This window comes from Marmota monax, unplaced genomic scaffold (assembly GCF_021218885.2).
Source record: "Marmota monax isolate L192 unplaced genomic scaffold, Marmota_monax_Labrador192_F-V1.1 WCK01_AAM20220418_F8-fsc00073, whole genome shotgun sequence".
Taxonomy (NCBI): Eukaryota; Metazoa; Chordata; class Mammalia; order Rodentia; family Sciuridae; genus Marmota; species Marmota monax.
In genome coordinates this window covers 9,317,332-9,345,284 of record NW_026692846.1, presented here as the reverse complement: position 1 = coordinate 9,345,284, position 27,953 = coordinate 9,317,332, and the positions used below count along the sequence as shown (strand labels likewise).

General features: G+C 43.5%; 1 protein-coding gene across 14 annotated transcripts in view; it reads right to left on the bottom strand.

Moving 5' to 3' along the window:
• Positions 1-26,058, bottom strand: part of Tmem71 (transmembrane protein 71) — a 39,680-nt gene extending 13,622 nt beyond the window's left edge. For 6 of the 14 annotated variants that reach the window (XR_006852606.2, XR_006852605.2, XR_006852604.2 and 3 more), the window contains exons 1-7: positions 25,795-26,054; positions 24,199-24,280; positions 22,935-22,995; positions 19,289-19,501; positions 15,811-15,983; positions 5,066-5,245; positions 955-1,134 (exon numbers count right to left, since the gene is read on the bottom strand). Coding sequence is in view for 10 of the 14 variants with exons in the window: in XM_046449146.2 (XP_046305102.1) it covers positions 955-1,134; positions 5,066-5,245; positions 15,811-15,983; positions 19,289-19,501; positions 22,935-22,995; positions 24,199-24,244 (853 nt within the window). In the remaining 4 variants the exon portion in view is untranslated. Of the gene's footprint in view, positions 1-954; positions 1,135-5,065; positions 5,246-15,810; positions 15,984-19,288; positions 19,502-22,934; positions 22,996-24,198; positions 24,281-25,682 lie in introns of all 14 variants that reach the window. The other 8 variants (XM_046449152.2, XM_046449150.2, XM_046449151.2 and 5 more) reach the window with 6 other exon arrangements.
• Positions 26,059-27,953: the final 1,895 nt, after the last annotated feature.

Here is a 27,953-nt window from a genome sequence, read left to right as displayed (position 1 = left end):
TAGTAGACATGGCCCAAATTGATTTACATGAACTATTTTCGTCTTTATGAGATAAGAACTGGGATGATCTGTACATGCACATGAAACCATTGCACTTTAGAGTTTGGTAAGCTGCTCAGCTTTCTTCCTTGGTGGTTCACAGAGTTACTACAGCGAACACATGGGGAACAGGGCTTTGCCTCTTGGTCAACTGGCAACAGGGCCAGCCCAATAGCAGAGCCTGATTCCGGCGAACCAGAGAAGAGAGGCTTGATTGCTTGCTGGACTTATTCCACACTCACTTTGACAGGAGATGCCAATAATTTTGGATATTTTTCCTTTTCTTACTAGAGGCATCCTGTAAAAGGATATTCTTTTCCTGCTGGGCACCATGGCACATGCTTGTAATCCCAGAGATTCGGGCGACTGATACAGGTGGATCACAATTTCAAAGTGAGGCTCAGCGACTTAGTGAAGGCCTAAGCAACTCAATGAGACCCTGTCTCAAAATAAAAAATAAAAATAAAGGGCTGGAGTAGTGGCTCAGTGGCTAAGCACCCCTGGGTTCAATTGCCGGTCCAAAAAAAAATGTTCTTTTGCTCATTTTCCTGTTTTTCTTCTGGTGTGAGTCAAATATACTGCTATGTATAAAGACTAAAACAGCAAGGACCTGTGTTTCTTCTCCTGTGCTCAGTTAGAGCCTAACATTATATCACACAACTTCAGAGTTTTTGAAAAAAAATAAAGCAGTGTACATTCAGTGCTTCTGATGACTCTAAGATGATACCAAAGGCAATGACCTCCCTTATGAACACATCTCAAGGACCCTGGCCAAGGTCTGGGTCCACCTCTCCTTGAACTGGTAGAAGCCAGTAGCTAGGAGCATGTCAGTCACCCTCTGCCATGTCAGGCCCTGAAAGGAAGAATTCTTTGGGAATGGCAATACATAAATCAATAAATAAATGAAAAACTCACGTGAATGATCCACAATGTTCTCTTGCAAACGTTCAGGGGCATTCCACAGGGGCTGAAGGGTGTCCTGGGAGCTTCCTCTGGGAGGCTGAGATGTGATTTGGCTGGAAGTGGAGGCTGTCACAGATGCTGCCTTTGGCTTCTCCAGGTTGTCAGTCAGAGAAGAACAGTTGAAATCCCCTTCTGAAAAGGAGATGGGTTCAGAGTGTGTGTGCATGTGTGTGTTCAGTGACTGCTTTATGCATGCTTCATAGCAATAGGAACCCAGATGCACTGCCAGAGTAGAACGGCTTTCTAATTGGTCCTCCTCTTGAAGCTGCAAAGAAGTAGCTCAGTGCACATACAAGCAAGGCCAGAGGCCTAAAGGTTTGGCAAAGGAAGCAGGTTGCAATGTGGTTAGAACAAAGTACCCAGGGAAGTCAGCTGAAGATGAAGCTGGAGCCAGACTGAGGACTGGTCACCAAAGGCACTAACCTCTCAGCTGAGCATCAGGGACTCCTGCTGCAAGCAGTGGGATGATCCCGAGTAAGGGCAGCACTGTACACACTCTACACTAGACACATAAAACTGTGGCATTTTATGTAGGCAAAATAAGGTGACGTTTTGATATATGATGAAATGGAGGTGGCCCTAGAAGAAAGCATGAAAGGCTATCCAAAGACCCATGTGTAGAGGAGACAGGAAATCCCACCCATCATGAGGGGCAGTGAATGGGTAGACTTGAAGAAGCCTGGTGACCGCATAGGCCACACATATGTGTAGCATTAAACTTCATAGTCGCCTAACTCCTTCTTCTAACTCACTCACTGGCTCATTTGACATTAATCCAATATAGATCAGAACCTGACTGAGCTGCTAGGAAACAATGGAGTATCAGACAGATGTCATCTCTGTCCTCATGTGGCTTGTGTGCTGGTGGGAGGAAGGTGGGACTAAGGACAACCTTCCACTATCAAATATGTTGATGTGCTGGGTAAAATGCTGTGTAGCATGTGTTTTTTCATCTAAGGGGTTATATAATTCAAACATGGTTTCAAGGACATGTGGCCCTTGAAACAAGAGTCCACACATAAATAAATATGTTTTACCAGCCCTTTAGTTAGCCTAACATTACCTCAAAAAGAGTCAATCAAATTCATCTCAAAATCATGTAGCATAATGTTTCACACCTGCTAAGCTAACTCCTAATGAAGATTGGTGTCGTCAACATTAGGACATTAAGGAATGACATGTAATTGTTGGCTCTGAATTTGAGTCTGGGGTTACAAGGTCCCAAATTGCCCAAGTCAGAGCTCCAGGCAGGAAGACTGCAGTGGGCATGTCCTTCCACCTCACAGAAGGTTCAGCACCACACCTGACCCACTACAAGTCTCTGAGATTCATCTGGCATGAATGCACGCAGGACTTCCCTGTTCTGTCTTTGGTGGTCTGTGTGATGCCCACACAGGGAAAAACTTTACTTCTGTGACCTTGAGTAAAAATTTGAGCCATGGAGAGCTCATTGACCTGGAAGCAAAACCTCTCACAAAGAGCAGGCAGAAGCCCTGCCTCGGACACAGGTGTTTCCTGAGCTGGTGTCGAAGATGGCACACAACCAACTGATGTTTTGTAAACTGTATGGCTGAGCTCAAAAGAATGATGCATTCCCAGAGGCCACGGCAAGGACTCCCAGAGCTCTGAAGAGCCATGGCCTAACGGCCCTGGAGGGTGGGGGTTTCTAGAAGCCAAAGGGCTATGGTTTCAGTGATACCATAGGAGCAGAGAAAAGGCCTTGGTGTAAAGAGAGACATAAAATTAGAACTGAATTCTTATAAGAACTTGAGTCTATTTCCCCAATGAAGGGGGAGGCTAAAGAAAAAAAGTCACTTAAAGTTCAGGAAGAGGACTTGATGGCTCATGTCCTTTGGTCTAGGCAGCTATCTCCCAAAGATTTTATGAGGAAGTGGTTTTCAAGTCCAAATTTATACTGAGAAGTTACTATTTCAAAACAGTCTTCACTGGTGCTTGTCCTGTGATGTACACTAGGATGTACACTTAAATCTCGTTTTAGAACGCTCTCAGCCCCAGATGCACAGATTCTCTCAAAGAAAGCCCAAGGGAGATGAACTCACAACCCCAAACCACAAGATTCTCCAGGAGGTACTCTCCCAGGGGAAAGGCAAACATGTACCACAATGCAGAAAAGGAGAACCCTAGGGCAGGAGGCAATGGGGGAACCCAGGAGATCATGCTTGATTTTCAGTTTAGGACAGTGGGTGTGGTGTCTGAGAACATTGTGCTCCTTTATTTTACCCTAGGGAAATGCTGAAGTAAACCCATAAACATGTTTTTTTCTAACTATACTATCTGCTTATTTTTTTCTTATCTAAAAAAGAGAATTATTTCTATGGCCTGTATGTGTCTTGGTTTTATGACTATAGAATTACTCAAATCAACTGTGTACATATTTATCTCCCCATATGCTATAGGGCACTCAGGTGAATGAGAGGGATACAGGGAGAAGACAGTGCCCCAAAGGGGCTAGAAATCCCAGGTGGTGTTTGTGCACATGAGAGTCACTGGTGGGAAGTGGTAAGGAGGGAGTGTTCATTAGGTAGGGGACACATGCAAAGTGATGTCATTGTTAAGAAGAAGCAAAGTGAGATTTGGTGGGAATGCCAAAGACTTGGCTTCAGAAGACGGAACCCAAGTCTTCATGCAAGAAACACAGGGCATGGGACCTAGGTTTTCTGACCCCGAGTTTCCTCATCTATAAAGTAGAACATTCTATGAAAAAGAAAGGAAGGGAAGGAGCAGAGCTTATTGGTGGACATATGGAAAGGGTTTTAAAAAAAAAAAATGAATGACTCTCCAGGGAATTGCTCTACCATGCAGGAGCTCCTCAGCCTGTTCCCAGACATTTCTAGGCACACATCTCATCCCACGTGGTTGCTTTGTTATCCCCTCCTCACTGTATGGCAAGGTGACATCAGGAAGGCCAGAAGAGAGGGGGAACTGGAAGAAAGGGAAGATGCAGTGGGTTCCCAGAGAGCGAGACCCAGGCACCAGACAGGAGCACATGCCTGGGGAATCCTGGGAGATGGTGCTGGCTGGACCACTAAGAAAGATCAGATCTTGAGGGGCCCCGGGTCACACTTGGGAGCTAAGATTATTCTGTGGGAGTCTGAAGTCATTAAAGTCATACGAGCATGAGGAGCTCCATGCGTTGAGATGCTCACTCAATGGTGAGATCTGAGAAATTCCCAGTCCTTGAGAGTTGAGCAAGTGGGGACCTCCAAGAGATACTTGGGGTCCTCATATAACAGGAGTCCTCTACCCTGTTATATGAGGGGATTTCTCCTCCCAGACAATTTTTTTTTCTTTTTTTGCATCCCAGAACGTGTTTGATTGACATCATTTAGCCCATGGGGGTTGCAATTGGCAACTAGTGTGCAGAGGCCAGGGATGCTGCTAACCTGCTCTGGAGGACAGCACGGCTATTGGGCCAAGAATGATCTGGCCCATAGTATCAGTAACAGTGAGCTTGAAAGCCTGCCAAAGGGAGACCAGACCTAAATGTACAGGCGTCTTGATCACTGGAGCCTTCGACACCTCTGGGAAGCACTGGCATGTGCAGACCTGTCTCTTTTTCCTGTTGTACTTATTCTTGTCCAAACACCCAGCTCTCTGCCTTGGTGGGATAAATCATTATCACAATTTTATAAATTTCCTATAAACTCAGACTATAGAATGTGTAAATGGTGTGGTCTTTGTTTAATATCTGTGTCCCTGACTAGACTAAATTTCCATAAGATAAAGTTCACCTGAGCTGCTCCAGACACCAGCAATCAGTCCAGCTCATAGTTGGCCCTCAGTAAGGTTGGTTATGTTAATGGATGGAGGTTTCCCTGGAGGTGAGAGCTTCTGATGACTCTAATATGATACTAAAGGCAATGACCTCCCTTGTGAATGCATCACAATGACCCTGGCCCAGGCTTCAGTCCAACTCTCCTCCCACAGGTTGATGCCAGTACCTAGGAGCATGTCAGTCACCCTCTGCCATGTCAGGCCCAGGAAGGGAAGAATTCTTTGGGAATGGCAATACATAAATAAATTAATTAATAGAAACACTCACGTGAATGATCCACAATGTTCTCTTGCAAACGTTCAGGGGCATTCCACAGGGACTGAAGGGTGTCCTGGGAGCTTCCACTGGGAGGCTGAGATGTGATTTGGCTGGAAGTGGAGGCTGTCACAGATGCTGCCTTTGGCTTCTCCAGGTTGTCAATCAGAGAAGAACAGTCAAAATCCCCTCCTGAAAAAGCAGATGGGTTCAGAGTGTGTGTGCATGTGTGTGTTCAGTGACTGCTTTATGCATGCTTCACAGCAATAGGAACCCAGATGCACTGCTGGAGTAGGGCAGAAGGCTTGCACATTAGGTGGCTTTCTAATTGGTCCCCCTCTTGAAGCTGCAAAGAAGTAGCTCAGTGCACATACAAGCAAGGCCAGAGGCCTAAAGGTTTGGCAAAGGAAGCAGGTTGCAATGGGGTTAGAACAAAGTGACCCAGGGGAGCCCAGGCGAAGGCGAAGCTGGAGCCAGACTGAGGACTGGTCACCAAAGGCACTAACCTCTCAGCTGAGCATCAGGGACTCCTGCTGCAAGCAGTGGGATGATCCCGAGTAAGGGCAGCACTGTACACACTCTACACTAGACACATAAAACTGTGGCATTTTATGTAGGCAAAATAAGGTGACGTTTTGATATATGATGAAATGGAGGTGGCCCTAGAAGAAAGCATGAAAGGCTATCCAAAGACCCATGTGTAGAGGAGACAGGAAATCCCACCCATCATGAGGGGCAGTGAATGGACAGACTTGAAGAAGCCTGATGACCGCATAGGCCACACATATGTGTAGCATTAAAATTCATAGTCGCCTAACTCCTTCTTCTAACTCACTCACTGGCTCATTTGGCATTAATCCAATATAGATCAGAACCTGACTGAGCTGCTAGGAAACAATGGAGTATCAGACAGATGTCATCTCTGTCCTCATGTGGCTTGTGTGCTGGTGGGAGGAAGGTGGGACTAAGGACAACCTTCCACTATCAAATATGTTGATGTGCTGGGTAAAATGCTGTGTAGCATGTGTTTTTTCATCTAAGGGGTTATATAATTCAAACATGGTTTCAAGGACATGTGGCCCTTGAAACAAGAGTCCACACATAAATAAATATGTTTTACCAGCCCTTTAGTTAGCCTAACATTACCTCAAAAAGAGTCAATCAAATTCATCTCAAAATCATGTAGCATAATGTTTCACACCTGCTAAGCTAACTCCTAATGAAGATTGGTGTCGTCAACATTAGGACATTAAGGAATGACATGTAATTGTTGGCTCTGAATTTGAGTCTGGGGTTACAAGGTCCCAAATTGCCCAAGTCAGAGCTCCAGGCAGGAAGACTGCAGTGGGCATGTCCTTCCACCTCACAGAAGGTTCAGCACCACACCTGACCCACTACAAGTCTCTGAGATTCATCTGGCATGAATGCACGCAGGACTTCCCTGTTCTGTCTTTGGTGGTCTGTGTGATGCCCACACAGGGATAAACTTTACTTCTGTGACCTTGAGTAAAAATTTGAGCCATGGAGAGCTCATTGACCTGGAAGCAAAACCTCTCACAAAGAGCAGGCAGAAGCCCTGCCTCGGACACAGGTGTTTCCTGAGCTGGTGTCGAAGATGGCACACATCCAACTGATGTTTTTTAAACTGTATGGCTGAGCTCAAAAGAATGATGCATTCCCAGAGGCCACGGCAAGGACTCCCAGAGCTCTGAAGAGCCATGGCCAAACGGCACTGGAGGGTGGGGGTTTCTAGAAGCCAAAGGGCTATGGTTTCAGTGATACCATGGGAGCAGAGAAAAGGCCTTGGTGTAAAGAGAGACATAAAATTAGAACTGAATTCTTATAAGAATTTGAGTCTATTTCCCCAATGAAGGGGGAGGCTAAAGAAAAAAAGTCACTTAAAGTTCAGGAAGAGGACTTGATGGCTCATGTCCTTTGGTCTAGGCAGCTATCTCCCAAAGATTTTATGAGGAAGTGGTTTTCAAGTCCAAATTTATACTGAGAAGTTACTATTTCAAAACAGTCTTCACTGGTACTTGTCCTGTGATGTACACTAGGATGTACACTTAAATCTCGTTTTAGAACGCTCTCAGCCCCAGATGCACAGATTCTCTCAAAGAAAGCCCAAGGGAGATGAACTCACAACCCCAAACCACAAGATTCTCCAGGAGGTACTCTCCAGGGGAAAGGCAAACATGTACCACAATGCAGAAAAGGAGAACCCTAGGGCAGGAGGCAATGGGGGAACCCAGGAGATCATGCTTGATTTTCAGTTTAGGACAGTGGGTGTGGTGTCTGAGAACATTGTGCTCCTTTATTTTACCCTAGGGAAATGCTGAAGTAAACCCATAAACATGTTTTTTTCTAACTATACTATCTGCTTATTTTTTTCTTATCTAAAAAAGAGAATTATTTCTATGGCCTGTATGTGTCTTGGTTTTATGACTATAGAATTACTCAAATCAACTGTGTACATATTTATCTCCCCATATGCTATAGGGCACTCAGGTGAATGAGAGGGATACAGGGAGAAGACAGTGCCCCAAAGGGGCTAGAAATCCCAGGTGGTGTTTGTGCACATGAGAGTCACTGGTGGGAAGTGGTAAGGAGGGAGTGTTCATTAGGTAGGGGACACATGCAAAGTGATGTCATTGTTAAGAAGAAGCAAAGTGAGATTTGGTGGGAATGCCAAAGACTTGGCTTCAGAAGACGGAACCCAAGTCTTCATGCAAGAAACACAGGGCATGGGACCTAGGTTTTCTGACCCCGAGTTTCCTCATCTATAAAGTAGAACATTCTATGAAAAAGAAAGGAAGGGAAGGAGCAGAGCTTATTGGTGGACATATGGAAAGGGTTTTAAAAAAAAAAAATGAATGACTCTCCAGGGAATTGCTCTACCATGCAGGAGCTCCTCAGCCTGTTCCCAGACATTTCTAGGCACACATCTCATCCCACGTGGTTGCTTTGTTATCCCCTCCTCACTGTATGGCAAGGTGACATCAGGAAGGCCAGAAGAGAGGGGGAACTGGAAGAAAGGGAAGATGCAGTGGGTTCCCAGAGAGCGAGACCCAGGCACCAGACAGGAGCACATGCCTGGGGAATCCTGGGAGATGGTGCTGGCTGGACCACTAAGAAAGATCAGATCTTGAGGGGCCCCGGGTCACACTTGGGAGCTAAGATTATTCTGTGGGAGTCTGAAGTCATTAAAGTCATACGAGCATGAGGAGCTCCATGCGTTGAGATGCTCACTCAATGGTGAGATCTGAGAAATTCCCAGTCCTTGAGAGTTGAGCAAGTGGGGACCTCCAAGAGATACTTGGGGTCCTCATATAACAGGAGTCCTCTACCCTGTTATATGAGGGGATTTCTCCTCCCAGACAATTTTTTTTTCTTTTTTTGCATCCCAGAACGTGTTTGATTGACATTATTTAGCCCATGGGGGTTGCAATTGGCAACTAGTGTGCAGAGGCCAGGGATGCTGCTAACCTGCTCTGGAGGACAGCACGGCTATTGGGCCAAGAATGATCTGGCCCATAGTATCAGTAACAGTGAGCTTGAAAGCCTGCCAAAGGGAGACCAGACCTAAATGTACAGGCGTCTTGATCACTGGAGCCTTCGACACCTCTGGGAAGCACTGGCATGTGCAGACCTGTCTCTTTTTCCTGTTGTACTTATTCTTGTCCAAACACCCAGCTCTCTGCCTTGGTGGGATAAATCATTATCACAATTTTATAAATTTCCTATAAACTCAGACTATAGAATGTGTAAATGGTGTGGTCTTTGTTTAATATCTGTGTCCCTGACTAGACTAAATTTCCATAAGATAAAGTTCACCTGAGCTGCTCCAGACACCAGCAATCAGTCCAGCTCATAGTTGGCCCTCAGTAAGGTTGGTTATGTTAATGGATGGAGGTTTCCCTGGAGGTGAGAGCTTGAGACACATAGCCTTACCCAAAACCTAACCTGAGGTTGTCACAGTAGGGCTACGGTGATCACAGAGATAGTGGATCTGTTTGACCCCTGAGGAGGCTGAGGCTGACCTGATTAAGGCAAGGAATGGCCTCCTTGCCCTGATTGGGGCCTGACTCCACCTGACATCCTGCTCAACCTGGGTATTAACGCAGTGAGCCGGGGCTTTTGGCCTGGGGAATTCCTGCCAACCCCACAGGTTTCCTGGCACCATTCTACCCAGCACTAGCCGCAGTGGCCGAGAATGGAAACAATGTAAGCATCCACTGTCAGAAGAATGGGTAAAGAAAAGGTGGAATGTCATTCAGCCCTGCATAGAGAAGGCAGTCTGCCATTTCCAGCAAGGTGTATGAACCTAGAAGACACTGAACTAAGTGAAATGAGCCAGTCACAGAGGGACAAATCCTGCATAAGCCCTTTCTATGAGAATCTGTGAAGCCAAACTCACTGAAGCAGAGAATTCAAAATGGCTGGAGGTGGGTGAGGGTGGGGGAATGGAAGCTGCCCGTAAATGGTAGTTTCAGTTATGTGAATGGATTTTTCTACAGAGCTGCCATGCAATGCAGCGCCTGGTTTGCTAAGAAGATACATCTCATGTCAAGTTCTTACCATATGCACACAGGCATACACACACACACACAAAGATATTTATGGGAGGGTATTAGTTTTAGAGAAAAGCCACAGACCATCTTGCCTGTCCTAGGGTGAGCCGAAGTAGAGCTAGAGGAAGGTCCAATTCAGTCCTCCCTGTGTGAATTCTCTGTTCTCTTTCAGGGTGACTCACAGACTGGGAACACATCCCAAATTGCAGTATTGGGGTCTGGGGAGCTGCAAAGCACCATGGCTGAAGAATGAATTGCAACTAATGAGAAAAGGTGTCTTGACACAGCTGGGGAGGGGTGAACTGAGGACAAATGAAATAGGCAAAAAAAAAAAAAATCCTCTCTTGCCTGGAAAATGAAGCGACAGAAAATCAGGGGAAGTAGTGTTTGATTGCATCTATTGCACAGAGAGAAAACAGAAAAACAACTTAATTTTGAATTCTTCTGGAGTCTTCTAACTAGGCTACATTTCCAGAGAAAAGTAAATTGCTGATAAAAGTCACGGGGCCTTGGGTAAATCCAGAAAATGAGAAGTCTGGGGAAAATTTGATTACAGCTGATAGCGGAGATGAGAGATTTCAAAGTCCTGTGCACCAGGTTGACTAATTACTGATTTGGGAGTGGGGTGGTTTGGTATTTTATATTTAGAAGATATTTGGCAACCATGAGAATTTTAATAAGATACCTCATGCACGTGCAGGACTGCTGTGGCCCAACTGCTTTGAAATTGTTTGGACATATTTTGAACATCCAACTATGGGAAAACTAGATGTTAATTTCTGAGCATGTTAAATACTGCCTTTGGAAGGGAGATTTCCAGACTTTGGTCATCAGGCATCATTGCCCAGATCTTGGACATATCCTAGAAGCTTTTTGCTTTTAGTCACTTAATATTGTCTTCAAATTGTCTCATTTTGAGCTTTTATTTTAAAGGTGACTTTATACCCATCACTTAAATGCCCTAAAGAGATAGCAAATGTGAAAACAAGTGCAATGAAAACATAGAGTTATTTAATTTGTGCCAACTACTGGTAGAAGGAAAACTCTGAACCTGTTCTTTGTTGGAAAGAATTTTGTTAAAAGAAAAAACAGCAAGTGTTTGAGAATCCCAAAGCTACCAGGAGCCTAGACTGAGCAGGTCTCCTGGGTTCTCTGAAGATTATCAGAAGAGGGGCCTCTGCTTCTCCCTATGTAACTCAGTGTCCATTTCTGCTGGATCCTACAGGCATTTCCCACCCCATCCCACACTTTGGGAAACTTTGCTTTAGATCTAAGAAGAGATCTGAGCCCCAGAGAACTAGGCTAAAACCCAAGGATGGAAACTGGCAAAGACGAATGAACAGTCAGCATAAGCCCACCATCTTAGCCAGTGAGGGTAAGAGGCAACCTTCAAAGACAATGAGAGGGTATACATGGGTGCTGGGGGGATGCTGGACAAAGGGTACACAGTTACCATCAGAGGGGATCAGATCAGATCTGCAGGTCTATCACATAGCATGGTGACTGTAGTTAATAATGATGTAATGTGTACTTAAAAATTGCTAGAGACTAACTCTGACATGCTCTCACAACTGTCTGAGAGGATAGATATGTTAATTAGCTTGATGTCGCCTTTTCACACACACACACACACACACACACACATATATATATATATATATATACAAACATCACATCGTTTGCAGTAAATACATACAATTTTTATCAGATATTCACTAATAAAATTTAAAAATAATGATGATAGTCTGAAATAGGCAAATCCATCGAGACAGAAAGTAGTAGCTTAATGGCTGTCAGGGGGCTGGCTAGGAAGGGGCATGACCTCTGGTGAGTGTGGGTTTCTTTTTTGGGGTGAGGAAGTATTCTGGAAGTAGAAGGTGGTCATGGTTGCATAACCTATCTTGAGATGATACTAAAAAAATCAGTGAATTGTATACATTAAAATGGTAATTTTTATAGGAGGTGAGTTATATCTCAATTAAAAAGTATTGAAAGCCCTTCATTACTGAAGGTGCTTGTGCCAAGATTTAGTAGGTAACTTATTCACCAGAGGCTTCTTGTAGGCCACAGGACTCTTGGATTGACGGCTTCTCAGACGTCACTAGACATCTCTTTATATTCCATGGCATACTGGTTCCTCTGGTTCTTGGCCTGTGAGCCTCTCCCCCGTGACCCACAGTGCCTAAGAGCACAGGGTCACTTGCTTAAGGTGGAGTCCTGGCCATGCTCCTTCCTAACTGTGTGGCCTCATGAAAAGCATGGATCTGCCTCAGCCTCCTCCTCTAGAAAGTGGCAATAAGAACAGCAGCTCTCCTTGGGGTTCCCCAGGAAGTGGTGTCGCCCCAGATGTGGATCTGCTGGGATGGTGATGGTCCACAGCACCCATGACTCTGAGTTGTTCCTTTCTGCTCATTCACTTGGTTTCTTGGGGAGACCCCACTGTTCTAGAGACCTGTACTGCTTCTCAGGTTGACTTTCAAACCACTGTCTCAGATCCTTTCCTAACTCCTGAACTTTTCTCACACCTTGACTTGGCATCTTTCCTAAGTACATCAGATTCAGCCCTTATGAAATAGAATTCATCGTCTCTCTTCCTGACCTGAGTCCTCTGTTTTCAGAGCTGTACACACTGAACAGAATGCCAGCCCCTGTGCTAACTCGGTACTTTTTATGGGTTGCTGCATTTTGTTCCCATGGCAATTGTATAGGCTATTATTTTTCCTCTTTGAAATATGAAGAAATGGAGGCTCCAAGAGGTTTTTTATAACTTTCCCAAGACCACTTAAGTAGAAAGAGATGGTCCAAGGACTTGAACTCGGGTCCATCCAGCTCAAAACGCACCCTGCCTACTGTCGCCAGCTTTATGCAGCCCTCCAAAGTAAAAACATCAATTTTCTTTACCTTCTCCCACTTTACCACCACCACATATAATGTGTCACCAGCCTTTTAATTCTACTCTGAAAGATTTTTCTTAAATCTTTTTTGGGCTCTGATTCCAGAGCCACTTTCTCATTGTGCTGGTTAGGGTCAATTGTACTCGAGTCCCACTAGTTACCCCTCATCCTGTCTTCATGCCGTGATACTGAGAAGGTAACTGAAAATCTATATCTGATGAATGTCAACCTGCTTAAGATCCTTCAAAATTACCCTCGATTAGTTAGGTAAATTCCAGTCCTCAGAGTGCACAGCAGGTCCTCCACCACCCAGTCTCTCTTTCCACGTTCATTCTGTGTTCCTGCCTTTCTTTTCTCCTCTTCCTGCAGGTACCTCTTTGTTGTTGTGAGGGGGGAAAAATGTATTTGACTTAAATTAATCCTTTGTTCATATTATGGAATTGTTTCTTCATTTAATAAGCACTTGTTTTATTTTTAAAATGTATTAAATATTACACACAATCACATAAGTGGGTGTAAAATCTGGTGGAATCTTCATGTATCATGTCAATGACAATTTCCTGGTTTTGATAATATTCTATAGTTGTATAAATTGTTACCAGTGGGTGAAACTTGATGAATGGTACACAGGCACTCTCTGTACTGGTTTTTTGTTGTTGTTGTTGTTGTTTTTTTGCAATTTTGTATGCACTTATAATTACTGTAAATTTAAAAATTTTAAAAAGATTATGTAACTTTTGCTTTATGTCCAGGAACCAGTTTGAGAAAATTAGTAGACATACAATGACAGTGCACTTAAATTATTTGCGACTGTATTATATGACTAAACTTGCTTGTTCTTTGAACCTGGGCTATGAGATACATGCTGGATTTGACCTTGAAAAGGAGGGTAAAACCCTTCTTGGCAAAGAGCAAAGGCAGACCTTGATTGAATTCCAGCTCTGATGTTTATAAGTTAAATGAACATGGGCAGGTTACTTAACCCTAAGCCTCAGTTTCATCCTAATTATAATAAATATGATAATGTGACCTACTTCTTAAGGGACTGGGGGATATTTAAACAAGATAGTGGACGTAAACAAGGTTAATACATTTAAGCAAGACAGACTGTAAAATGCTCAGCCTATAACAACCCCTTGATATCTCTTTTCCTCTCACAGCCCACATGGGGAAAATCCAAATGACTCTGCCTTTGAAATGTGTCCAGAATCCCAGTCCTTCTCACCCTCCTCTGCAATCATCTTAGTTCCAGCTGCCTCTTCCCCATTGGAAATCACTCCAAACCCCACCAGATTCGGTGTCTGTCTCTCACATTTGACATCTAATCTGAACCGGGCAGCCAGAGTTTTCTTGTCAGAATGTAACTTGAATCATGCTATTTCTTGATCAAAATCCCCAGTGGCATCTCAGCTTGCTTGGCACAGAAGGCCCAGCCTTGGACATGGCCCCTTGGCTCTCCTTCCTTCCCCACTTACACTGGGACACACACACCTCCCTCCACTCCCCCATCCAGTAAGCAGCTTCCTGGCCAAGAGCTTCTGCACTCACTCTTGCCTCACCTGGATGCCTCCTCCCCAGATGCCTACCCAGAGGCTTTGCTTCTGCTCAAAGTCCTACTGAAGGAGGCCTTCCCTGGCCACCTTATTTCAGCCTGCAATCCCCATCACCTCACCCTGAGTTGTTCTTCATTCCACTCATATTCTTAACATGCTATATAATTTACTTATTGTCCATCTCTCCCCAACACACACACACACACACACACACACACACACACACACAAGCAAGTTCCATGAGAATAAGTAATTTTGTCTGTTTCTGTCGCCACTCTGTCTAAGCAAGCCCACGTGTCTCCTAACACTTGCTAGGATGCTGCCTGCTCTGAGATCCTCCAGGCTCCTCCTGCCACATGGCTGGCCTTCAATGAAATCTCCCAAATGAATGAAGGAATGGATTCTGGTAGAGTAAGCAACCTGAGAACAGTGACAGGAAGACTGTGGTCCATTGAGAAACTCAGGGCAGATGAGAGTGGTCTGAGTGGAATGCTTGGAAGAAAAGAAGATGAAGTTGAAGTCAGGACAGTGGCAGGGCATGGGAGAAGTGCAACCGTAGAGGCCCCATGCCCAGAGGGCTTCACCCTTGGTTTAACACTCTGCTGTCCACATTTGAAACTCCTGAACCTTTTTTTTAATGAGATGCCCTGAATTTTATTTTGCACTGAATCCTGCACAATTAATCCATTTCTGGTTGGGAAATATGAAAAATTGAAAGAAATTGTATATTAAGAAGGAATAGCAAGGCTACATACTTGTCTTGGGAAGCCCATCCTCTCAGCAATTTGGAGGATGGAACGGGGAAGCTAGAAATATCCTTCTAGTTCATCTCCACCAAGCGAGCCCACATATCTCCTAACACCTTCTAGGATGCTGCCTGCTCTGAGATCCTCCAGGCTCCTCCAGGCAGAGCTAATATTGCTTTCCCTGGCTCACTGCCGGGCATTCTCTCTGCACATGGCTCATGCCTCTGCTACAGTGCTGAAGGTGTCATACTGCAATTATTTGCAAACACACCTACCTCCCTATCTTCAACCAGGAGTTTACCAAGATTAGAGTCATGTCTTATTCAACTTTGAGGAATATGTGCTTAGTATGACTGCCAACAGAGCAGGTAATCAGTCAGGAAGTTTGAAAAAATGAGTGAATAAATAAGAAAATATGCTTTGGCATTACATTATTGTGGTTATACATGTTTGCATGTATGCACACATAAGCACATATTTATGTATATTTTTATTATGCAATATATGCAATTTATGTTATATGAGATGTTATCTATTTCAAGAGAAATATATATGCACATATATGTATGTATCTTGTTTTTCAAAGAAGAAATTGAGATGCAGCAAAGTAATTATCCCAATGTGTCCAGACTAGGACTTGAACCCTGAATCCAGTACACCTTCTCTAATAGAGGTCTTTTAAATCTGACTCCAGTATCATTTCTCCACCAGTATCCCATACAGGAAAAGATGCTTCAGGGAAGTGAGAGTATTTCCTGAGCATTATCAACTTACTATTCTACACATTAACATCAGGGTGTTCTGTGCCACAGGGACACCTACACATTTCCATCATATAAGTCCTGTGGAGAGAATTTGGGTAAATTTTTAATGTGGTCCATCCTCTTTATCAAATTCACTCTCACCTTTGGATCTGACTTTGGTCCTGGACCACATGGCTGCCACTACCAATTTGGATGACGCCTCATTCTGGAAATTAATACTCAAACTCACCATTCTCGCTGCTGTGGTATGAATCCAGCCTCCTGGCACCCTCCAGCCAGATGTCCTCATGGGGGGAAGTATCAGAATCACCCAAGACACTTCCACACAGCCAGGATTGGGAGGCACTGAGGCTGAAGAGAGAAGGAAGGGAGCGGCGGACTCTCTTCTTTCTCCTGAATATTCTGGGAGGAAACGAAAGTGGCCTGGTAAACTGTGAACAGCAGTCACTGCAGGTGTGAAACAGTGCCCCATGTCTAGAGAGCGAGTCTGGTCACTCCATTAATTCCACAGAAGTTAATTAAAATTCTACCATGTGCCAAGTCCTTGGATCAATGTCAAGGATATGAGCTAAAGACTAAACCATGTGTACACAAAGGTCACAGTCTACTCTAAGAGAAAGACAAACAATGCAGGTCTAGCTGGTGCTTTCCTAGAATCTGTTGTGTCCAGGTGGGTTTCTCAGTCTTTACCTGGATATTCAGGTTACCTTCAAGCAGCCCTATGAGGGGGGCACTATGATTACTCCATTTTTGCATTAAGGAAACTGAGTCCTAAAGAGGTTAAGTTACCCGACTGAGGTCATCCAGCTATCAAGTGGACAGCCTGGCTTCCAGTCTGGTCTAGATCACCAAAAAATTAGGGGGTATGTGCTTGTAAGTAGGGGGTATATGCCTCTCCAGAGGCAGGCTGGGGAGCATGGGGAAAGGCATCGCTCACTGAGAATTGAAGGAGGCTTTGTGGAGTGAGTTCCAAGTTGCAAGAGCATGCCCTGCTCACTGATGGACAAGTGGGTCTCATTAGGTCACGCTAGGAATTGTGGCTGGAAAGGTAAACATGGGCAGATAGTGAAGAACCTTGTCTATTTGGGGAATGAGGCAAGATTTAATGTTAATGCAAAAGGAGACCAACCTCAGGAGCATGTCAAGGGAGGTAAAGTGTGGTGACCTGCTTGGGTTTGCATTTCCAAAAGATTCTTGGCCACAGAGAATGACTCAAAGGGGCCAGACCAAGGACAGAAAGGATATTCAAAATATACAGCAACACAAGGTGGTTTCAGCCAAGCTGGGATGTGCTGAGCCTGCATTATGCACACCCTGGAGAAGATAATCAGGGCCTGAAGCAAAGCCCAGAAGGGCAAAGAGGAAACGGGACACTTTTCCCATTACAGCAAGCCTCCCTGCCATGGGCATCTCTAGCTGCCTTCAAGGTGTCTTTGGAACTGACTGCACTCTCATATTCACATGGATTGCAGCAGGCCTTGAGCATTGTTTTTCCTGTTGGTTCCCCACGAGGGTGACCTCAGTCCTAGGGAACCTTGGCAGGAATGGGGCCTTGGATGAGAAACTCGTTTGGGGGCTCACTCTCTCTGTCATCAATTTCAAGTAACAGCAAGTTAAGAAAAATGATAGAGTTCATGATCATGAATAACTACCTTGTGAAAATGAATCAAATTTGAAAGTTTCTTGCAGGTTCTAAAATGAGATCATCTTAAGTTGATTAAGCAGTAATTAGAAAATTTCTATGTACTCATATATTGATTAATTCACCCAGCAAGTCTTCATTAAGCACCTATTATTGGGATGAACACCTATCAAATTTGAGAACAAAATGTATGGATAAAACATCATCTGTAAGGTCAAGAATATCTCTACAATAGGATCGAGTTAAAAGTGGTGGTTAGAAACTTGTTCTCTCAGGTCAGAGAACCTGTTTTGGAATCCTGGTTCCATTTACTAGCTCTGCAAGCTTGGGGAAGTTACTTACTTGGACTTATGTTTCCCGTGTATTCATGGAAATGGTGATACTAGAATCCAAGTCAGAGTAGAGCAGGAGTTGGAATCAAATGAGAGTGTACTTAAATGGTTGAGATAGTATCTAGCATACAGCAAATAAGAAATGATATTGGTTTTTCATTTATTTAACAAACATTGGTAGTTATGATTAAGGTAAATTGGGAGAAAAAGAAATGGGGTAAAATTCTCCTGAAGGAGGTCCCTGGGCCATGTCAGAAAGCCACTGTGCAGCAGCCTGGAGAGGTCCTGGAAGGTGGGTAATCCCAGACAGTCAGAGTGCTATGACCAACTGCATAGACCTAAGCAAGAAGGGATGGTGGTCTGTAGAAAGACAGTGGCCATAAGAACGAAGAGGAGGAGAGCGACTCTAAGTAGCCTTGGGCAGTCGACTCATCTGCCTTAGCCACTGTAGCAGAAGCAATAAACTTTCTACGTAACTATTCTGCTCTTCTTCCTGGGTACACACTAGGCTATATTTCCCTGATCTCTTGCCACCAGGTGCAGCCATGAGCCACAGGGTCTTCCAGTGGAGTGTAAGCAGAAACTCAGCCCAACTACAAAAAGTGGTCTAGCTGTTGTGTATCACTAGGATTTTGTCACTGTTCTGATATGGGAGTTCCAGAAAAGGACGGGCTCTTTCAGGAAGTGAACTCTGGCTTTGTCAGCTGGATGTGAAATGGGACCAATCACCCAAAGCAGAAATAAAGGAAGGGTGTGTTTGGAGGGAAGAAGATGAATGGATTCACTCTGGATCAGTGACACAGGATTGTTGAGTCAATAGCTGAGTGATGCAGTCAGCATGTGGGTGGTTTTGCAGCAAAAGAAAATAGACCTGATTGCCCAAATTCCCTGATCCAAAGGGAATCCATTTGTCTTCTTTCCTCCAAATACACCTTTCTTTGATTTCTGCTTTGGGTGACTGGTGCCAGTTGACAATGCCAGGGTCCCACACTTCATCAAAGTGCCCTTCCTTTTCTGAACTCCCACCTGAAAAGCATCCGGACCCTGCCCCTTTGCCATCCTGTCTATGTGCCTCCCTCCCTCTTATCCTAGTCCCACGTCCTCTCAGTCTGTGGTACCCTGCCTTCAGTTTTTTCTCTTCTACTCGCTTTCCACTTGGATTCCCGCCAGTCCATCCTCTGAACAGCAATCACTGCTGTCCTTCTGAGAACTAATCAGTGGCTCTTCCTGATGTAGGGACTGGAGCCCACATGCCTGAGCCTGGTGGGGACCCCACCTTGGTGCTCAGCCTGCTTTCCCACAGACACTCCTTCCCTTCCCACCATAGCTGGACCCTCCTGAGCTACCTGCACTGCCCGACGCGTATTGGTTTCTCAGAATCCCACATCTGTGCTCTCTTCCCTTGCCTACACCACCTAATACCTCACATCTCTAACACTCCAGTCCGCCGTCACCAGCTCTAGAATGCCTGTTTTCAACCTGTACCCAGGTAAACTGGCCTCCTGCTCTTTCCTTCCACCACCCCCACACAGATTCCTACCCGGCACCTGGATCACTTCACTTCACTTTCGCTCGTTTTCAAGTCAGCCATCATTGTCCCTTCCTAGCCGTTGGTCCCCACAATCTGGAGCACGAATGAGCCCCTTAAGGATGGCCGCTGAGTGGGTGAGGGAACGAGCCCTCTGAGGCTGGAGGGGACTTGAGCCCCCCCTTAGGTAACAGCCTCCACTTACCTGACCAGGTTCTCCTTGTACATGACGGTGGTCTGGGAAGGGTTCAGAGTTATGTTGCCGTCTTCGTCACAGAGGAAGCTGTCCTCCGTCCACACATAGTAGCCATTGGTGAGGAGTCTAGGGCTGCGGCGACAGGTGTAATGGGAGCCTGTCAAGGGGTCGATGGAGCAGCATTCAAAGGGACTCCCACCGTCCAGGAAGTCGAAGGCCAGGCTGGAGAGGGAGCACAGAGGGTCTGTGAGGGCGCCATGCTGCAGCCACACAGCTGCAGTGCCCAGCTCCCGGGAAGAAAGGGGACCGCTTCCCATTTGCTCTATTGGTTACTTCCTGGACCCTCACGCTGTCACTCTGGCCTTTTGGGATTCAGCGTTGAACCACACAACGTGTAGTGCCTCTTTCTATTTTAAACTTCGGTGAAAACGATGTGGCTAAGCAGCATCTTCCCCACACGATGAGCCTTCACTTTTGACATGAGTCCATTTTCTTGGGTGGAAAAATTGCAAAACAGCCTTTCTGGGATGTTGGAAACCAATGATTCCCTTCGGCCCCCCTTATCTTGAGTGCCATCTGCCACATCCTTACTCTTCTCACTATAACTGAGAAATTATAACGTCTCTTTTCCTTCCACCTAACAGCCACTCCGCTTCAGGAAGACACATTCTGTGTCCTGCATGGGTTCTCTGTTTTCCACACTAAAACTTTTCCAGTTCATTTAACTTGACTTTATATGATACAATGTGGTTTTGATCTCTTTGCGATCATATTTTGACTGGTATTCTCTATTTTTCAGCTTTTAAATCATCTTTTCATGTATTGTGCCCAGCATGGAACCCAGCCTTTTAAATGTGACTGTCTAGAGAAGATTGGGACTCTCATCTCCCTCATTATAGAATCATGTCTTTAATGATGAAGCCCAAGTCATGTTAGCCTGATTCTTTTCTTTATTTTTCTATAGTCACCACCAACTTATCATCATACAACTGAATCGATTATCAATTTCCAGACTTTCTCCCATATACTTAATCACAATCCCCCACCCGGCATTAGGATAAATTACCCTTTAGGATCAATCACCCAATTACCTTAGAAGGTCAATATATAATAAAGACAAATAACAAAAGTCTTTTATAGAGATAAAGGTGGGTTTAAAATTGAGATTGAATCCTGATTCTGCCACTTGCTAATTATTTATACACCCTAAGATTTAGCTTTCTGTAAATGCAAACCTATATAACAAGCTTTACCCAAAGCCAACCTTGTAGAGTTGCTATGAAGATAAAATATCATCATGTCATCATTACATGGAAGGTTAACACCTCTATCTTCCATCGTCCAGGTGCTATGAACTAAATCTATTGCCTAGTATTTGAACGACCCAAGTTTTGTGCTTTTGGAATTTGGGAGGACTCGGATTACACCATGACATTTTTAATGTATTTACATAATGTTGTTCAAAACTGTTATCCCTAGAATTAATATGTCCTTAATTCGAACCTGTGATGAAAATTTTGAACAGTACAGGTAGAGATGCTTGGGAATCAACAGGAGAGTCTACTTTGCAGATATGCACTGACTCACCTCATTTTTGGTTATTGTTCCCTTTCTTAATAGTTTAGAAAATGGAGACTCCAGTAGGATAGTTAATTGTTCAAGATCTTAAGACTTGTAATTGGAAGAGGCAAGATAAGAATCTACATCTTTTGTCTCCTACCTTGTGATTTTTTCCTCTATACCATTTTGCCTCCTCAAGAATTAATCTGGAACACACCTGAAATCCCAGTTTCTTGGGAGATTGAGGCAGATGGATTCCAAGTTTGAGGCTAGCCTGGGCAACTTAATGAGACCTTGTCTCAAAGTTAATTTTCCTTTTTAAAAGGGCTGGGAATGTTGCTCTATGGTAGAGCACTTGCATAGCATGGGTAAGATCCTGGGTTCAGTTGCCTAACCACACACAAACAAACAAACAAAAATCAACAGGGTGACTCTAATGCACTGGACATGTAGGAGATACAGACTTCCAGACCTGCATTTCCATGAGCCCTCTAACTCCCAAGGTTTCAACCTTGAATGTGGGTCAACAGCAGTCTCTTGCACCCCAGGTGTCTCCCCTTTCTACTCCTCTTGACTTTGTCTCCTCTGTCTTGATTGTAGACAAAATAGAGATGTTTTTCCAGACACCCACACTATAGTAAGAAAGAGCTGCTTCCCCCAACACTTTGAGGTGTAGCACAATTGCCTCTAGATCTTGATGTAACTCTTCAATTCTGCTGTAATAATTGCAAAAGCTGAGTTTTCCCAGAAGGTCCCTTCGAGCTGGTTTCAGAACTCCAATCTCACACAAAGCCAACAACTAACTCAACTGCCCAAAGACCAAGTCTTGTCTTGCTTTGAGAAGTGACTGACCAGGCTTTGGAAGAGCCTGGAGCTCAGCTTTCTAGGGTATCACAAAGATTGACTGGCATTGGTGAAGGGACAAACACTGCTAGGGTCTTAAAAAAAAAAACAGTATAGTATACAATTAATCCCACATCAATGGAGCACTAATGAGCTCCTTAAGGATGGCCACTGAGTGGGTGAGGGAACAAGCCCTCTGTGAGGCTGGAGGGGACTTGAGCACACCCTTCTTCAATAAATCTCCCTCATGCTCCACTGAATCCCTTTTGTTTTCAATTTAAAAGCCTATCCATGATTAATATATGCACCCAAGTTCTTAAGGAAATGCTGTTTTAATAGGTATTATTTATTGGAACTTATCATGGGTCTGGACACACATTTTCTTGTCTGCTCTTCGTTAATCTCTCTAAATATAAGTATCACTGTTCACAACCTTGTACAGCAGGGAAAAAATGAGATGCAGAAGGGCAAATTACTTGGATATTTTCCACAGCTTGTATGTGGCAGAGCTATGATGTGGGTGGACCTGGTTGATCTGACTCTAAAGCATGTGTTCTGTCCACAGTCCTGTTCATTCAACCAGAGCTGACTCTTTTGGTAGCTCAGGAACCCTAGAATTAATTTACTGGAAGGGGCAAGTTCTAATATCAGTGTCTGACCCCTTTATGGGCTCATTTCACAAAATGCATGGGAAAGTTAAACTTCCGAGGGTCCGGAAAAAAGGAAGGAAGGAAGTAAGGAAGGAGGGAGGGAAGGAAGGAAAGAAGAGTCTGTGTACTACTTGAACACGATGGTAGCATCTACTTGTGTGAGTGAAGTGTGAAACTGAGGCAGCTTATGCTTTGGTGTAAAATAATATGGCTTTATAACATGAGCTAGGAAGACATATTTAAGAGACAATTACGGATGTATAATACGTCAAAATACACTCTACTGTCATGTATATCTAAAAAAAAAATAAATAAATAAAAAGAGAGAAACCATTGATGTGAGAAAAAGTGACCATTCATCAGTATTCACTATAGCTTCTCCACTCAAGAAAGAAGCAATTTATATCTGCCTACACATTCACACTAAAAAAAAAAAATCAAAAATAAAATCTGTCCTCAGATTAGTTTTTGTTTTGTTTGTGCTTGAAAATATATAACCACATCAAAACCAGATGATCGCTCAAATGATATTTTCAAATCAGGACAAAATAAGACATACAGGAAGGGAATTGGATTTGATGGTGAAAAGCTCGGCGGCATACCTTGGGAAAATACAAGAGGGAGCCAGCTCTCCAGTACATTCTCTGTTGGACCTGGTGGAGCCTGCAATGCAAATGGGAGACGAATTCATGGCACCTCACCAAGACACAGGATCCTGACAATGGTGGCAATGAGACGGTTGGTGTCTCAGCCTAAGCAAGAAGACTTCAGCTAGCCCATCCTTGCTACCAATCAGCCCAACACAACTTGTCACCAGGCCCCCATGGGAAGAAAGAAAGGGTGTTGGGGCTTCCAGTTTCTGTCCCTTCTTACAGCAGTGCTTTAGAGGTTCCTCAGTGTAAGATGAGGCAATAATAAGTCCTTGGCATCAAAATGAGCTTGTGAAAGGAAGGAAGAAAGCATCGAGTAGGGAAGAGACCAATGTCAATTGCCCAAAGACTTAGTTACTGTAGTTTACTCAGTAATCTGAGAAATTCAGTCATCAGCCCCAATTCTCCCTCCTTAGTGCATTTTAAGAAAGTTCTGTAAAGTTGTGAGCAGAACACATTAGTGGGGTGAGGAGAGAGAGAGAATAAAGGTGTTTCATTTGTTTTGTTTTTAAATATGCAATGTTCCAATGTTGGAAGCCTATGAGTATTCCTCATTAAAAAAAAAGTCACCTATTCATTGAGTCCAGCTTAACAGTGGGCCTGGCAACTTCCCCTGGGGAGAATTGCTACAGATTAATATTCTAAACTCCAAAACAGCATTTAATACTGTGCAGAGATATGTCAATACTTATAACAGACAGGCTCCAAGAGACTGGATTCCATGACTGACAATCACCAAGACAAAGAAAGGAATTTAGACTTTCAGATTGGGCTGGTTGATTTGTCAGGAGAAAATCGTGGGTGTGTGAGGGAGGGTTAGAATTGAGGTTTGGGGAGAAAATAACAAGAGGAAGGAAGAAACTTGAAACCAGTACCCTTTTAACAACGCCCTTATTTTCTGCAAGTAGCTATCAAAATCATTCAGCATTTTTTATGGACAGTTTTGCATCTTAATAGTAGCTGATAAACAATCTCCTTTCACATTTATGCACAGGCATCTAAAAAAGTAGTGAATTTTTTTCTACGAAAAAAAATACCACATTTCTCTCAAGGAAAGAAATGAAGTCAAAATCATCACAGTGGCGCACACTGGCATTTAAGAAGCTAAGCTACTGACAGATGGTTAATGGTCTAAGTATCAGCAAAATCAAAGCAAGGAAATTGCTAAAAGGCGTCTAATCGTTCAAAAGATAATTGCGTATAGCAGTTCTCCTACATTTACTTGCTACTGGTGTTGACATCAGTTGAGATATTCGGTACATCTTGGGAAGGCCGCTTGTTCAAACTTCACAGATTTTCTGCAAAAGATGTTTAAAAAAAAAGCAAAAGATGGACTATATATCAAAAATAGAAAAATGATGCCAAAACAGATGGCATCTACTAATTGCACTAGTCATATTTGTTTACTGAAATAGTACAGAGATATAGGATTGAAGGCAGGAGACCAGATTGTGGGGTTTCTGTAAGGTTGTATCTGCCTCAGTGATTTTGTGTTCTATCTTCCATTGTCTTGGGACACTGAATCATCTTTTTCTTTAAATAAGGATAACGTTTTACTTGGGAAAGCCAGACTTACAAAGGTTGATTTGTCATCCAAATATAATAATGAAAGTCAGTTATTTAACCAGGAAGTCTGAAAAATGACTGCTTCCAGAAAACTCCAAACAAACTGATTCGTATTTAAACCATCCAGCGCAAATCAACTTTATTATCAAGTTTCCAGCTGTGCTTGGGGATGGTGTCTGTCTTTTGTCCAAACAACTTGAGCCACTGACAGGTAGTCACAGAGGGTCAGGGCTTTCTTTGTAGTTATTATCAGTCTGATATCAGGCTGGACATTCCTAAATAGCATAAGCATCATTGCACTAAAAATAGCATAACACTGGGAAGATTTCAGAACTCGGCTCCTGTGAGCATTTAATTTACTTTGTTGGTTACCAATTCAGCACATATAAAAGTGTATAAATTATATAATCTTTGATCACTTACCTCTCATCAAATAGATCTACCTGCTATTGACTACTGAAATGTGTAAATATCAATCTACTCAAGCTTTGTGAAGTAGGACTATGTTTCTGAGTCACCGCCTCTGTCCAAGTTATCGAAGTGCAAAGGATTGTTTTTGTGGTTTTAACACAATAATTCATCAGGTGATTCTCAAGCTCCATGCTTATTGTTTTAATAAATTACATAAAAACCTTGTTAGGAATTATAGAACTCAGCTTATAGTAAGTACCCTTTATGGATGTTAAATGAACTTGCTAGCATTCCTTGGACAAAAATCTCTAAATCTAAAAAACGCACGTTGGTAAATTTCACTTGTTAGTAATAAAAAAAATATTGTTTACAATCTAATACATTAGTATATCATTTGTCATTTTCATTTTTGATCAACATAATATCAATTTGTCCAACATAGATTACCCTATATTGCCCAATGCTAGTATTTTTCAAGCACTAGGTGTTGTTTATTTTTTCCCCCTTGTACTGGGAGTTGAACCCAGGGCTCACACTGAGCTGTGTCCCCAGCCCTTTAAGCTCATTTTAAGCCAACAAACCCTGCAACAGAAAGTAAGGTCTTGTTGTTATGTCTTTAAATATAGTGGCACTCTACAGGTAGTACGCTGACAGTTAATTGAGAATTAGTAACAGTGAAACAGTTAGAGCTCTAGAACCTTTCAAGAAACAGAGTCTGTTTACCAGTTCCTTCCAAGCAACACATGTTGCTCGAAAAAATACTTTGCCCATACGTGCTCCTTCCGGAGGGAATCCCTGATCTCTTCTTCCAATTAATAAATGACAAAATAATTACGGAAATGTGATGCTCCCTGTGGTTGATAGCAGAGAAAGCGAGGACTGAGCTGTTCTTCGACTGAAAGTAAAACATCAGAACGCCAACAGGTGCCGAGGCCTCTTGAAAAAGGAATTTCCATTCCCTCTCCTAATACTTGTTGTGCACATGACTGCAGTGTGCAGAAGTCTGGTGCTCAGGCGACTGTTTCCTAGAAGGGAGGAATGTGTAGTCCTTGGGAAAGCCAGCCTCACACCGCACCCCCCCCCCAGCCCCTTCTTGTTTTCTTTTAAAAACCGCCTACATAACATAGGCAGAGCCAGTGTGAGGTCACACTTCCTGCCTGGTTCCTGCCAGTGGTATTCAAGACAAAGGCAGGGCGAAGATCTCACAGTCTCCTGCAAGAGCAGCAGGGGATTTGCAGCCCTTGAGACCAGCTGAATGTACTATGGTCACTACAGGGTGTTTTTCTAAGCCAATGTGTCACCACTATAGCTTCAAGAACATGAGGAAATCTTTCAGTGAAGAAATTCTACTTGCTCATCCTCTTTTTGACATTTAGTTCTGAGTACTGCACAGTCATGCCCTTTATCCAAATCACTTATATTGATAATGCATTGATGCTCTTAAGTTCAAAATGTTACTAAATAACAGGAGCATGATTTTATGCAAAGTCTTATGGTGGTAATGTATCAACCTAGCAAAGTTGGGATTAAAAAAAAAACTCGATGGGTAGCATTTTAGACTTTATATTTTAGTAGCATCCAAAGAACTTGGTATTGTTTGTGAGTCCCCACACTTCTGTGTTACTGAAGAGATAAAAGAAATATGTGTTCCGGGAACATTGAGGTAGCATTGGGTACTGGAAGGTGTGTGGGTTTTGAAGTCACACAGAATGAGTTTCAAAATCTCTGCTGTATTGGCTATGTGGCCTCAGACTTGTGAATTCAGCTTTTAGAGTTGCAATTTTCTCAACCATAAATATAATACTACATACTTCACAGGATGATTTGAAGAATTAAATGAGAAGAAAGAAGAGGGAAGTCACGAAGTCAACACAAGCCTGCAGGATGCACTCCTTCCGGTTTTCTGCAAGCCCACACCTTGTCTGAGGCCTCTGTGGGGAGGCTGGCAGAAAAGCTGGTTTCAGCCATTGGTTCTCAGGGTCTCTTTAACTTTGAGGTTCTGCTGCATGACAGAGTCTTCTGTAGAACATGACCCAGGCAGCAAAAGCCATCAGCAGGACTCAAATCCTGGTAGGACAGTTCCTGCTTGTACTCTTAACTGGGAAGCAATAATAGTCCTATCAGATGTTTTCTAGGAGCCAGGTCCTATAGTAAGCATTGTACATAAGAGGCCTTATTTAAGCTTCACGGCATCCTAGAAAGCAAGTTGAATGATCATCCACTCCAGCTGGAGGTGCAGGGAATGCGGCTCCCTCTCCACACTGCAAAGGGCTGGTATCCAGGCTTGAGGCTCCCCATATCTCTCCTGTCCTCAGGCTCTCTCATCTCCTAGTTCAGGTTGGAATCTTTAAACTCCGTGTACCCTGTGCCCAGAAGGTCACAGGGTTTCCTTCCGCACCTCCCTCAGCTCTTCATCCAGCACCTCCTTGCTAACTTGATGCTCCTCCTTAGTAGGTTTCAGCTTGCACTATCCCCTGCGCTTCATTCCCGGAATGATCAACACATTCTTCACTTAGAGAAGGCCAGACAACTTTATCATTTTCCCTAATTTCTCTTTTCGCTGTATGAAGAATAGTGCACTCCATGTAATAGGTCATCAATTAGTATTTGTGGAATCAATGAACAAATGAATGGAAATCCATGCAGCTGTGACTTCAGAACCTTTCTTCTTCCTTATGCTAGAATTTGGTGTTTCCAGAAGTACATTCCACAGAATGCTCAGCCCTCTGCTATTAACAGAGCATTCTGTGGGATGTACTTCTAGAAACACTAAGCTCTAGCATACGGAAGTGTATATGGGGAATTTAAGTACAAAAAAATCCTAGAAAAAATACACTTTTTAAAAACAGACATCTCTATAGGCTTTTAACATGATATTGGGCCTTGTGAACATATATGAGGGGAAAAAAAATCTTAGAATTTCTTGAAATTATTTGCCCTGGTGAAACTTTCATTCAGATAATATCTCCCAAGACCTGTGTCCCAGAGCTGTGT